The 14457-nt window shown below is 37.0% G+C and overlaps 1 protein-coding gene across 5 annotated transcripts in view; it reads right to left on the reverse strand.

Moving 5' to 3' along the window:
* Positions 1–14457, reverse strand: part of EEA1 (early endosome antigen 1) — a 134830-nt gene that overhangs the window by 36418 nt on the left and 83955 nt on the right. For all 5 annotated transcript variants that reach the window (XM_070599481.1, XM_070599480.1, XM_070599478.1 and 2 more), the window contains 3 exons: positions 7844–8044; positions 6748–6861; positions 4145–4300 (listed from right to left, as the gene is read on the reverse strand). In XM_070599481.1, coding sequence (XP_070455582.1) covers positions 4145–4300; positions 6748–6861; positions 7844–8044 — 471 coding nt within the window. The remainder of the gene's footprint in view (positions 1–4144; positions 4301–6747; positions 6862–7843; positions 8045–14457) is intronic.

The raw sequence follows: 14457 nt of genomic DNA on the forward strand, positions 1-14457 counted from the left end.
TCAAACTAGAAAGAGAACAAACAAAGCCCAAGTCAGCAGAAGGAGGGAAATAATAAAAATTAGAGCAGAAATAAATGAAATTGAAATGAAATACACAGTAGAAAGGATCAATGAACATAAACAAAATTGACAAACCCTTAGTCAGATTCACTAAGGAAAAAAGAGAGAAGGCTCAAATAAATAAAATTAAAAACAGAAGAGGAGAAATTACAATGGATACCAAAGAAGTACAAAGGATTATAAGAGATACTATGAAAAACGATATGTCAACAAATTGGACTATCTAGAAGAAATGGATAAATTCTTAGCCTCGTACAATCTCCCAACGTGGAATCAAGAACAGAGAATCTGAACAGACCAATCTCAAGTAAAGAGATTGAAACAGTAATCAAAAATCTCCCCCCAAATAAAAAAGTCCAGGACCAGATGGCTTCTCTGGAGAATTCTACATTCTACAACCATTCAAAGAAGATTTAATATCTATCCTTCTCAAACTATTCCAAAAAATTGAGGAAGACCAAACACTTCCTAACTCATTCTATGAGGCCATCACCACCCGGATCCCAAAGCCAGACAAGAACAACACAGGGAAGGAAAATTACAGACCACATTGCTGATAAGATGATGAAAAAATCCCCAACAAAATACCGGCAAACTGAATACAGCAATATATTGAAAGGATCATACACCATGATCAACTGGTATTTATACCAGCAACACAGGGAAGGTTCAACATTCACAAATCAATCAAGGTGATACACCACGTTAACAAAATGAGGAATAAAAACTCCATGATTATCTCAATAGATGCCAAGAAAGAATCTGATGAGATCCAACATCCATTTATGATAAAAACTCTCAATAAAATGGGTATAGAAGGAAAGTACCTCAACATAATAAAGGCCATATACGACAAACCCACAGTCAACATCATATTCAATGGGGAAAACTAAAAGCCATCCCTCCAAATGAGACAAGAGTGCTCACTCTCATTCAACACATTACTGGAGGTTTGCGCCAGAGCAATTAGACAAGAAAAAGAAGTAAAAGGTATCCAAATTGAGAATGAAGAAGTGCTGTTTGCAGACCACATCATTTTATATATGGAATGCAGTAAAGAATCCCTGGGGAAACTATTAGAAATAATCAACAACTGCAGCAAAGTTGCAGGGTACAAAATCAATTTACAAAAATTAGTTCCCTTTCTATACTGTAATAACAAACTAGCAGAAAGAGAATTCAAGAATATAATCCCATTTACAATCACAAGAAAAAGAATAAAACATCTAGGAATAAATTTAACCAAGGAGATGAAAGACCTATACAATGAAAACTATAAGACGTTACTAAAAGAAATCGATGATGATATAAAGAAATAGAAAGATATGCCATGGACATAGATTGGAAGAACATAGTTAAAATGTCCATACTAAAGCAATCTACAGATTCAATGCAACCCCAGTCACAATCTCAATAACATTCTTCACGGAAATAGAACAAAGAATCCTAAAATTCATATGGGACAACAAAGACTCCGAATAACTAAGGCAATCCTGAGAAAAAAGAACAAAGCTAGAGGCATCACAATCTCTGACTTCAAAATATACTACAAAGCGATAGCAATCAAAACAGCATAGTAGTGGTACCAAAAAAAGACACACAGATCAATGGGACAGAATTCAAAGCCCAGAAATAAAACCACACATCTATCAACAGCTCATCTTTGACAAAGGAGCCAAGAAGATACAAGAGAGAAAGAAAAGTCCCTTCAGCAAATGGCTTTGGGAAAACTGGACAGGCACATGCAAAAGAATGAAAGCAGACCATCATCCTTACACCATATACAAAAATTAACTCAAAATCGATTAAAGACTTGAAGGTAAGATGTGAAACCGTGAAACTCCTAGAAGAAAATACAGGTAGTACACCCTTTGACATTGGTCTTAGAAGGATCTTTTCAAATAACATGTCACTCCGGCAAGGGAAACAAAAGAAAAAACAAACAAATAGGACTTCATCAGACTAAACAGCTTCTGCAAGGCAAAGGAAATCAGGGACAAAATGAAAAGACAACCCACCAACTGCGATAAAATATTTGCACATCATATATCCTACAAGGAGTTAATCTCCAAAATACACAAAGAACTCATACAACTCAACAACAAAAAAACAAACAACCTTATCCAAAAATGGGCAGAGGATACGAACAGACATTTTTCCAAAGAAGACAGACAGACGGCCAATAGGCACATGAAAGACGTTCGTCACTAATCATCAGGGAAAGGCAAATCAAAACTACACTGAGATATCACCTTACACCTGTTAGAATGGCTATAATCACCAAGACGAAAAAAAAAAAACAAATGTTGGAGAAGATGTGGAGAAAAGGGAATTCTCCTACACTGCTGATGCGAATGCAAACTAGTGCAGCCACTATGGAAAACAGTGTGGAGATTTCTCAAAAAATTAAAAATAGAAATACCATACAACTCAACTGTCCCACTACTGGGTATTTATCCAAAGAACTTGAAATCAACAATTCAAAGAGATTTATGCAGCCTGTGTTCATTGCAGCATTATTCACAATAGCCAAGACATGGAAGCAACCCAAGCGCCGAAGAACTGATGAATGGATAAAGAGGATGTGGTACATAAATACAATAGAATACTACTCAGCCATTACAAAAAGGGTAAAATCATTCCATTTGCAACAACATGGACAGACCTTGAGGGCATTATGTTAAGCCAAATAAGCCAGACAGAGAAAGATAAACACCACTGATTTCACTCCTATGTGGAAGATAAACAAACGCATGGACAAAGAGAACAGATTAGTGCTTACCAGAGGGGAAGGAGGTTGGGGGGGTGGACACGAGGGGTAAAGGGGCACAAATACATGGTGACTGACAAATAATGATGTACAACTGAAATTTCACAATGTTATAAACTATTATGACCTCAATAAAATTGAAAAAAAGAAAATGGAACTCATAAACAGAATAGTAAATGTAATTCTTCTTCCATGTTACATTGCTATATAGATGTCCTCTACACATATACACATCCCATGATTCTACAATTGTACAGAAGTGCTTCATCTGATTGTGAAAGTATAACTTATATATATAGTAACTTGAGAAATTTTTAACTGATAGTATTTCCAATTTAAAGGACAAAGAACTCAGGTCAAATAGTTCTCTGATATGTCTAGCCATTTAATCTCTTTAGTAAATCAACACTTTCACTTGAAATTGTGTTAAAGTAAGAAGCAGTTTACCACAGCGTAAATTTATTATTAAATTACAAACAAAATCCAAAGGGTATAAAAGCGAAGTTTAAAAAGGGACGAAGTCCATCATATCTGAAATATTATATTGGAATAAGGAGGTAAAGAGATGAGATTCCATCTAAAGGGAACATGTTGATTTACTAAAGACATTAAATGACTAGACACATCAGAGAAGGATTTGACCTGAGTTCTTTGTCCTTTAAATTGGAACTACTAAAGTTAAAAATTTCTCAAGTTACTATATATATGTTATACTTTCACAATGATGGAACAGAAGAGACTTCACAGCCACAAAAAAGTAAGTTCCTCATAGAGTAGATCCCTGGTTGGCTGTCTCTTTGAAATAGTTATACTTCACAGTGGAACCAGTATATATGTTGACTGAAGTTTGCAAAAGCCACCAATGGCTTTTGAAGAAATTGAAAGTAAACATGGGGGCCGGCCCCGTGGCCGAGTGGTTAATTGGCGGCCCAGGGTTTCGCCAGTTTGGATCCTGGGCGCGGACATGGCACCGCTCACTAGGCCATGTTGAGGTGGCATCCCACATGCCACAACTAGAAGGACCCACAACTAAAATATACATCTATGTACTGGGGGGATTTGGGGAGAAAAAGCAGAAAGAAAAAAAAAAGAACAAGACTGGCAACAGTTGTTAGCCCAGGTGCCAATCTTTAGGGAAAAAAAAAGTAAACATGGAATTCAAAATTAAGACATGAAAAATTATAATTTTTAAAGACTGTACATCACAACTTAACCTCTGTTCACAAATTTAAAATCTTTGATTCCATCCAGGCCATCAGTTTCCTTTGCACAGCAGTAGAAAAGAAATCTAAATTCAATTTCTTTTATACAAACCTTAATTTGACCTTCTAATTCTTCAGTTTTCTGTTCTAAAGAGAGGTGTTTCTCTTTATATTCTTTAAGATTACTTTCCAGCTGAATGCAATGTTCTTGTTTATCCTGCAACTTTGCAGTGACCTGATCCAACTGAGCAGTGATCTTATTTAACTCCTACAGAAAAGTACAATTGAAGAAAACTTTGGTGAGGTTTACTTTATTGTAGTGTCCAAATGTTTGGTCAAAGTAAAATGAAAACTCTACATTTATTTAAGACTCTATTTGGAATAAGATCACAGAACAGTCTAATGATATAGGCGAGGTTCTGTTTACCTACTAGCAGAAAGGACCTGAACTGAAGGTGTGCATAGCCTGACATACTAAGTTTATGTGGATAACAGGTCAATAACTTTGTCCAGGAATAGTTATTTTAGGAACCAAGATACAATAGGATATTAAACAAGCTAATAATAAAATAACACTTTTATATTCTAATTAAACATTTTTAATGCTCAAGATAATATCTTTTTAAATAACACTAAAAAATATTATGGTGATTACATCTATGATACTTGTTCAATTCACTTGAAATATCTGGTTACACAGAAGAAAACAAAATAAAAATGACTAGAAAATCCACCACCCACAGGTAATCACTATTAATGTTTTGATAACTTTCTTTCCTGTTTTTTTTGTATGCTAGATTCTATCTTTTCATTTGAACTTTTAAAATAAAAACAAGATCTCACTTTACATACTGTTTTCTTGTAACCTGCTTTGTTTTTAAATAACAATGCATCATGAAACTGTGACATTATTTTCTAAAATATCATTACACTTGACTGCATACATTTCCATTTTATTGATACAAACCATTTTTTTAGCCAAATGTGCTATTTTAGATTCTTAGATTGCTACCAAATTTTCTGGGTTTATTAAAAGAGATGCAAACAGCATCCTTAAAGCTATGATTATTCCCCTAGGATAAAGAACTAAAAGTGAGTAAATACGAAAAATCCTCAAGTTCTTGAAATATATTGTCTAAGAGCTCCCCGCACCACCATCAAAAGGCTGAACTAATGCATACTACCACTAGCAATGTATAAAAGTGGCTTGTTCTTCTATACCATCTCCAATCCTTCCAGTGTTAATTAAACACACACACACTTTACTTCAATAAGGACATATTCCATTATTGTCTTAATTTGCAATTAATTCTTAATGAACTTGAACAATTGCTAATATAGTTTTGATGATTTACCTTTTTTTGTAGGTTCACTTACTTCCTATGTGAAAGAGGTTTAAAGATCAAAGATAGTAACCCTTTATTAGACACACTTCAGCAAATTCGTTAGCTATTTGCTTTAGAATTTTGTTAGTGATATTTTTTGGCAGACAAATTTTAAACTTTTATGTGGTTATTCTTATAAATACTTTTTCCATTATAGTTTCTGGCAGTGATCTTGTGCTTAGAAAATACTTTCCAGATGTGTTTAGCAATAATGTAAGTAAAAAGGAAGTTGCAGAACAACATATATAGTGATTCTATGTGCATAAAGGAAAAGTATCTGTGTGTGCACGGGCACACACACACATATATAGTTGTTCAATGCTTACAGAAGTCTGGAAGGATACATACCAAATTTAATACCAAACATTCCATCTAAGGAAGAAAATACAATTGGGATTTAGGGTAAATATAGAAAACAGTTTTGTTTTGTTTTGTTAACTTGATATACTACTATATTGTTAAAAAAAATTGGACCAACAACCAGTATTACTTCTCAAATAAAAAGTAAATTTTATGGGCCAGCCAAGTGGCATAGTAGTTAAGTTCACACGCTCTGCTTTGGTGGCCCAGGGTTCATAGGTTCAGATGTGAGGTGTGGACCTACACACCACTTATCCAGCCATGGCAGTGTCCAACATACAAACTAGAGGAAGACTGGCACAGAGGTTAGCTCAGGGCCAAACTTCATTACCAAAAATAAATAAATAAAAGTAAATTGTAAAAACTCCTACCTGGTAAAAAGCAAGAAAAATCTACCAGCATTTTGACTTGGCCCTAAAGTAGGAAGCTTTTATTCTATCAGAAGTACTGCAGAAAGTAACTTCTTTATCCTCTCCAGTACCACTTACTTCCACGCGCAAGAACAGTAAGTAACTCTTACTACTGAGATGAAATATACAATCCTCTTTTCCTGCTTCCAAGTGTAAGTATATCTGGGTCATGGCCCGGATTACCTACTAAAAACAGGTGTGGAAGTCTGTGTCTCTTTCCCAATCATTGGCCCTTAATGGAATGAGGCAACAATTCAACAATTAGAGGAGTACATACTTCACTCCACACCAAGGTCTAGACTAGGGGAGAAACGCAGTATTAAGAAGCCCAATCACAGCTGCACATCAGTCAAGCTTTACCAAAAACAAACATGATATTTTTTCTCCGTCTGACTCCTTCATCTACCACTCAACTGGTTGTAAACTCAGGGACAAATAATCGAGAACAAGCAAGTCGATCACAACGTTATATAAAACTGAGTATCATTTTTACACGTTTACAATTAATTTATCTACCAAAACATCAGGTTATGGCATGGAACTGCATCAGGTTCCCCTACCTGCTGTTTATCTTGTAACGCATTTTGGGCTGTGTCCAAATGATTTTGAAGATCTGCTCTTTGAGCAGTTTTTGCTGCTTCTGCTGAGAGCAATAATTCAGTTTTGGCTTTAACCTGTAACAAAATTCACAAGTCATTTAATTCATATTTAGTTCCTGATTTCCCATTTTGAACATAAATTGTTTTGGTCACTAAATTATTTAAAAATATTAAGTCCTTTGGCAAAAAAACATGAAGATTTAGACATTGAAAAATAAGTATGTGATAATCCCCCAAACCGGAATGAGTAGGGGAGAAGACTTCTAATAACGTTTGGATAAACGATGAAAAGATGTCCCTGTATAACCCCAAAACCCTTCTCCCTCTCTTAAAGTGGATATCCACATATTGGGTTATCATAGAACTCATCTAACAAATAATTACATTTTTAAAAAGAAAGAAATGTGTATCCTTTTTCTCCAAGTTCTAATAAGCATAGCTGTTATTTCATTATATTTCTTATTTCCAATGGAATTATTCTCCTAAAATAAAGAAAATCAAGGCTTAGAAATGTTTTATAACTTTACTACAGTATAGAATAAGAAACCAATGATGAAAATGAAGAAAGAAACATGTCTTAATTCCCACCCTGTGACTGATTCACTGAGAAAGACTTCTACATTAGCCTCTGAAAGACTATATAACACAAAATGGTAACATATAAAGGTATTTTTTAAATAAAATTTTAAAGTAAAATAAAAAACCAAAGTACAAAAAGATTGAACATAGAAATCTAACAGTGTAATATCAAGCTACTTTGAATTTCAAAAACAATAATAAAGACTTCATGAAAACAAAGAAAAGCTAAAAGATCTGGTGGTTTCAGGAGATGTAGTCTGTCAGAGAGAGAGAAAGACAAGGCAAAACGGGAAAGCTCAACAAACTGTGTAGATACAACCTTTATTTAATTCTTATTCCTAATTTTCTTTCATTCATAAGTAAGACAGAGAGAGGGAAACAGAGGAAGAGAGGGAGAGAAACAGAATTTAAACATTTGATGGCCAAATTGATGCTTTATTCACACAAACGCATATTAAACTGCATAATTCAATATTACCTGTATGTCAAGCTGGGAGACCTTCTCTTTGCTTTCATTTAATTGACTACTTAATTCATTGACACTGGCTTCCAGGGAAAGCACACGGTCTTGTGCAGCTCTAAGATGTGCCTTCTGCTCTTGCACCTGGTCATGCAAATTCTCCTGGGCTTGTTTATGACTTTCTGACTGATTCTTCAGCTTCTCTGTTAGTTGAGTTACCTACCATACAAGCAAGACTCTAATTATGAAGGTCACAAATAATATAACAAGAACTAAGAAACCGAAATTTAAGCACCATGAGAATATTAAAGTGCTCTATGATAGGTTATCAACTTTTTTCAATAAAAATTGTTTACAACTTTCCAAAAATAAGTAAACATAATCTCTCAAAATCATAAAAAATAACATTAAATTTGGAAATTCTTATTATTTTTAAAACCATCTCTATTGAGCCATAATTTACATGAAATAAAATTCACCCAATTTAATTGTACTGTTTCAGGAGATTTGATAAATATATACACTCAATTAACCATCACCACACCAAGACAGAAAACATTTCTATAACCCCAAAAAGTTTCCTCATGCTCCGTTGCAGTCAGTACCCTCCACTCATCTCTAGCCTCAACCACTGATCTGACTGAGTAATAAGAGCTCCGTATATATTCAGGATATTTCTGAATTGTCAGATACATGTATTGCAAATATTTTTCTCCCAGTTTGTGTCCTGCCTTTTATTTTTGTAATGGTATCTTTTGAAAAGCATACATTTTTAATTTAGATGAAATCCAATTCATCTGATGTTTCTTTGGTGTAACTTGCTTGGAGTTTACTGAGTTTCTTGAATCTGTGGACTCATATTTTTAATCAAATTTAAATTTTTTCAGCTATTATTTCCATAAATATTTTCCTCCTCCTTACCCTTCTGTGACACTAATTATATGTAAGGCAGATGACATAATATTTTCCCTCAGGTCACTAAGGCACTGTTCATTTTTTTTTTCCAGTCTTTTTGCTCTCTCTGCTTTATTTGGGACAGTTTCAATTACCTTGTCTTAATGTTCACTAATACTGTTTTCTACTTGCTTAATCTATTAAGTCCATCCAAAGAAATTTTCACTTCAGATTTCTGTTTTATGTTTAGAGTTCTATTTGGGTCTTTTTTATCATTTCCACTTCTATTTCCATTACTACAGTTTTTCCTTTATATTCATATATATATTTTAAGAGCTGTATTAAAGTACTTGTCTGACAAATCTATCATCTCTCATTTCAGGGCCTATTTCCATTGAATGATTTTTCTCTTGCTTATAGCTCACATGTTTTCTGCTTCTTTGTATGTTGATAGTTTTTTCATATTTATTGTGACAGGTCTGGATTTTGCTGTCTTCTTTCAAAGAATGTTGAATTCTGTTTCAGCAGGCAGTTAATCTACTTGCGATTCAGCTGGATCCTTTCGAGGCTTGTTTTTATGCTTTGCTAGGTCAGGCGTACCCTAGCTTTTACTCTATGGCTAGTTTAGCTTTACTACTCAGGTGTTACATTTCTAAGGTTTCTACCGAATGTCCCCAAGTGTTCAACCCTATCTTTCTTCTCTGACTGGCTGCAACTTGAACACCTCCCAGCCCTGTGAATTCTGATAGTTTTCAGCCTGCAGCTCCTAATAATTGTTCATTGATGGCGTCATGGAACCCCACTCTATAAGTGTAAAGCTTAGCACTCAGCTAAAGGCTCAAGTGGATCCCTATGCAAATTTCTGGAGCTTTTTCTCTCCATTGTTCCCTCTGCTCTGATATTCTGCCCTGCAAATTTGAGCTGCCTCAACCTCCCTGAACTAAAATTTCTCACTCCTCAGTTCAGTGAGACCACTGTGCTCTCCCTGGATTCCCCTGACTTGCACCACAGTCTGGAAAATGTCTCTGGGTCAAAAGCTGGAGTGGTCAAAAAGTTCACTTCACTTGTTTCTCTTCTCTCAGGGATCAAAGCCCTGAACTGCTTGTTGTATAATTTCTGAAAACAGTGGTTTAACACATTCTTTCCCACTTTTCTAGTTTATGGTGGGAACACTAAATAGGTATCAGTTGCTCCAACCTGGTCAGAAGTACACAGATTTATTTTTATTCATTCTTTTAAAAAAAGGCATGGGTTTTTCTGGTGATATTTGTCTGATAAGCAATGTCAAGTTGTACGCAACTTACTGATCTAAAGAATTCTTCATAAAAACTAGGTAACCAAGCCTAACTTTGAGGGGGGAAATTTGTTTTATACAGTCATGCACCACATAACAACATTCCAGTCAACGACAGACCACATATACGACAGTGGGCCCATAAGATTAGTATCATATAGCCTCGGTGTGTAGTAGGCTATACCATCTAGGTTTGTGTAAGTATACTCTGTGATGTTCATACAATGACAAAATCACCTAATGACAATTTCTTACAACATATCCCCATCATTCAGTGATGCATGACTGTACTCCAATATTCAAATTAGGAAAGTGATATGACCTACTGATACTTTAATACTTTCTCTTTTAGATAATAATAATTCTCTCATTGGACAATTCTTCCCCAAAACCAACTGTAAATTCTTTTGTTTGAAAATGTATTAAGCTAGACGTCAGCAACATGGCAGAGTGAGCTATTCCCTTCGTCTCTCCCCCTTTTGAACTACAATTAAATGGACATTCACTGACCAATGGAGGAAGCCCACACACTACAACAGGATGCCTGAGAGACACATGCAGCTATACACCTGAGGGTGGATGGACTAGCCACCTGCAAAGTGGCAGAGATAGGTGAGTACGCCCTGCTCTCCCCTGGTAGCCCTGTGCCTGCACATGAATGCTTTCCAGCCTGGCACACAAGTGCCCCAAAAGTGGGAACATGCACCACCTCAAGCCCATGCTCATGATCACTCTCACTCTCCCAGTGAGGAGGGGGAGCCCATCATGCCCCTGTGGAGCCAAGGAGCGGCCCTAGCCCAGGTCCCAGCGAGGAAGCCCCATCCACCAAGCACACCAGCCCTACAGACCATAAACAGAAACCACAGCAGATTGTACACACTGGGGCAAGGACACCCCAGGCCCGAGCAAGCACTCATAGTGCGCTGAGCCCCAAAAGGGGAAACATGTCCCAGGCAGCTGTGGGAAGTGGCACAGCAGCCCTGAGTATGCTCGGGTTCACCTTCCTGGTGGGGAGGGGGAGTTCATTGTGCCCCTGCAGCACCAAGGAGCGGCCCTAGCCCGGGTCCCAGAGAGGAAGCCCCGCCTGCCAAAAACAGCAGCCCTGAGGATCATGAACAGAAAGCACAGGAGATCTACGTGCTGGGGCAAACACAGCCCAGGCCCCATGCGCCCCAGCGCTCATAGTGCTGCTGAGCCCAGTAAGAGGGAACATGTACTAGTGGCTGTGGGAAGAGGCAGCAGCAGCTTTTAGCCTGCTGGTGATCACTTTCTGGGCAGGGAGGGGGAGTTCATACTGCCCCTGAAGCACCAAATAGTGGCCCTAGCTCTGTCCGGCAAGGAAGCCTTGCCCACCAAGCACGGTCCACACAAGCGCCTGAACATGTCCCAGGCTGGGGCAAGCACCCACAATATTCCCACAGCCTCCAGCAGACAAGGTGGGGCCATAAACTCTGCTCCTGCTTTCCCCCAGTGGTAACAGGTGTAATCTGTGTCCTAAGAATACCACAAATGCCCCGACAAAAGAACAGCTCGTCAAGCACCATCAGAACTGCAGCAACATTTCAGGCCACAAGGAAAATGACAATTCTCCAGAAACCAATCCTGAAGACACAGAAATTTACAACCTAAATGACAGAGAATTCAAAATAGCTGTCATAAGGAAACTCAACAACTTACAAGAAAACACGGAAAGACAATTCAAGGAGCTCAGCAATACAATGAATCTCTTCAGCAAAGAGATTGAAACTATTAAAAAAATCAAGCAGAAATTCTGGATATGAAAAACACAATTAATAAAAAATAATCTAGAATCATTAAGAAATAGAATGGATCTTGTGGAGGAAAGAAATAGTCTGCTAGAGGATAAAAATGTAGAAATTCTACAGGTGGAGGAGGAGATAGAACTAAGATTTTAAAAAGATGAAGGAATTCTTTAAGAAATATCCAACTCAATTAGGAAAAGCAACGTAAGGATTAGCGGAATTTCAGAGGGAGAAAGGTGGGAGAAAGGAGCAGAAAGTTTGTTCAAAGAAATAATTGCTGAGAACTTCCCAAACCTGGGAATGGTTCAGGATTTACCAATAAATGAAGCTAATGGAACACCCAACTTCATTCATCAATGCTAAAAGAACTTCTCCAAGGCATATAAAAGTAAAAGAGACAAAACTTAATGATAAAGAAAAAATATTAGGAGCAGAAAGGCAGAAAAAACTAACCTACAAAGGAAACTATCAGGCTTTCAGCAGATTTCTCAGCAAAAACCCTACAGGCTAGGAGAGAATAGGACATTATATTCAAAATACTGAAAGACAAAAACTTTCAGCCAAGAATACTCCATCTGGCAAAACTTTCCTTCAGATACAATGGAGAAATACAAGCTTTCCAAGACAGGGGCCAGCCCAGTGGCACAGCAGCTAAGTTTACACATTCCGCTTTGGCAGCCCAGGGTTTGCCAGTTTGGATCCCAGGTGCGGACATAAGACCACTCATTAAGCCATGCTGTGGCAGGTGTCCCATATATAGAGAAAGATGAGCACGGATGTTAGCTCAGGGCCAGTCTTCCTCAGCAAAAAGAGGAGGATTGGCAGCAAATGTTAGCTCAGGGCTAATCTTCCTCTAAAAAAAGAAAAGAAAGCAAAGCTTTCCCAGATAAACAAAAACTGAGGGAGTTCATCGCCACTACACCTCCCCTACAAGAAATAACTAAGGATGCCCTCACACCAGCAACAAAAAGGCAAAGGTCTACAAAGCTCTGAGCAAGGAGATAAATACAGACATGATCAGAAACCTGCAGCTCTCTACCAGAATAGGGAGGCAAAGACTCAATTACAACTTAAAAGAGAAAGGGAAAGAAAGCATCAAAAGTAATGATAAACACTTCAGTTTAGCTACTAACACAAAACTAAAAACAGAACAATTTGTAACAGCAACTACTCAGAAGGGGAGAGGAGAGGGAAGGAACCTGCTTAGGTTCATGGAGATAAGAGGTTATGAGAAAATGCAATATCTCATCTCCAATATCTTTCATACAATCTTCACGGTAACTACTAAACAAAAAATCACAGCAGAGCCACAATTCACAAAAAGAAAGAAAACTGAGAACTCCCCCTCAGAAAACCACCAAAATGAAATGGCAGTCAGAAATACAAAGGAAGAGAAACAATGGAAACAGAACAGCTAGAAAACAAGAGATAAAATGGCAATATTAAGCCTTCATATATCAATAATCACTGTAAATGTAAATAGACTGAATTCTCCAATCAAAAGACACAGAGTAGCTGGATGGATTAAAAAACAAGACCCAATAATATGCTGCCTCCAGGAAACGCATCTCAGCTCCAAAGACAAACGCAGGCTTAGACTGAAGGGATAGAAGACCATACTCCAAGCTAATGGCCAAGAAAAGGAAGCAGGTGTTGCCATATTTTTATCAGACAAAGAAGACTCCACTTTTTTAAGTAAGAACTTTTTTAAGTAAGTTAAAAAACACAATGAGAGACAAAGAGGAGCAGCATATAATGATAAAAGGAACATTCCACCAAGAGGACACAACACTTATTAATATATATGCACCTAACACAGGGGCACCAGAGTGCATAAAGCAACTATTAACAGACCTAAAGGCAGAAATTAACAGCAACACAACAATTGGAGGAAATCTCAACCCCCTACTCACATCAATGGACAGATCATCTAGACAAAAAATCAACAAGGAAATAGTAGGTTCAAATGAAACACTTGATCAGATGGACTTAACAGGTATATACAGAACATTCCATCCAAAACCAGCAGAATACACATTCTTCTCAAGTGCACATGGATCATTCTCAAAGATAGACTATATGGTGGGAAACAAAGCAAGCCTCAATAAATTTAAGAAGATTGAAATCATCCCAACCATCTTTTCTGACCACAGTGCTACGGAGCTAAAAAACAAACACAAGAAAAAAACTGGGCAAGTCAGAAATATGTGGAGACTAAACAACATGCTATTGTACAACCGTTGGATCACTAAAGAAACCAAAGGAGAAATTAAAAAATACCTGGAGACAAATGAAAATGAAAATACTACAAAGCAACTCTTATGGGATGCAGCAAAAGTGGTCATAAGAGGGAAATTCATAGCAATACAGGCCCACCTCAACAAGCAAGACAAATCTCAAATAAGTAATCTCAAAACGCACCTAACAGGGCTAGAAGAAGAACAACAAAGCCCAAAGTCAGCAGAAGGAGGGAATAATAAAAATCAGAGCAGAAATAAATGAAATAAAGACTAAAAAAACAGTAAAAAGGATAATGAAACTAAGAGCTGGTTCTTTGAGAAATAAAATTGACAAGCCCTTAGCTGGATTCACCAAGAAAAAGCGAAGGCTCAAATGAAAACGTATTAAGCTAAATTTTCTAAGTTTCTCTTGAACTACATACGAACATTAGAACAATAAGG

The sequence above is a fragment of the Equus przewalskii genome, chromosome 29, assembly GCF_037783145.1.
Source record: "Equus przewalskii isolate Varuska chromosome 29, EquPr2, whole genome shotgun sequence".
Taxonomy (NCBI): domain Eukaryota; kingdom Metazoa; phylum Chordata; class Mammalia; order Perissodactyla; family Equidae; genus Equus; species Equus przewalskii.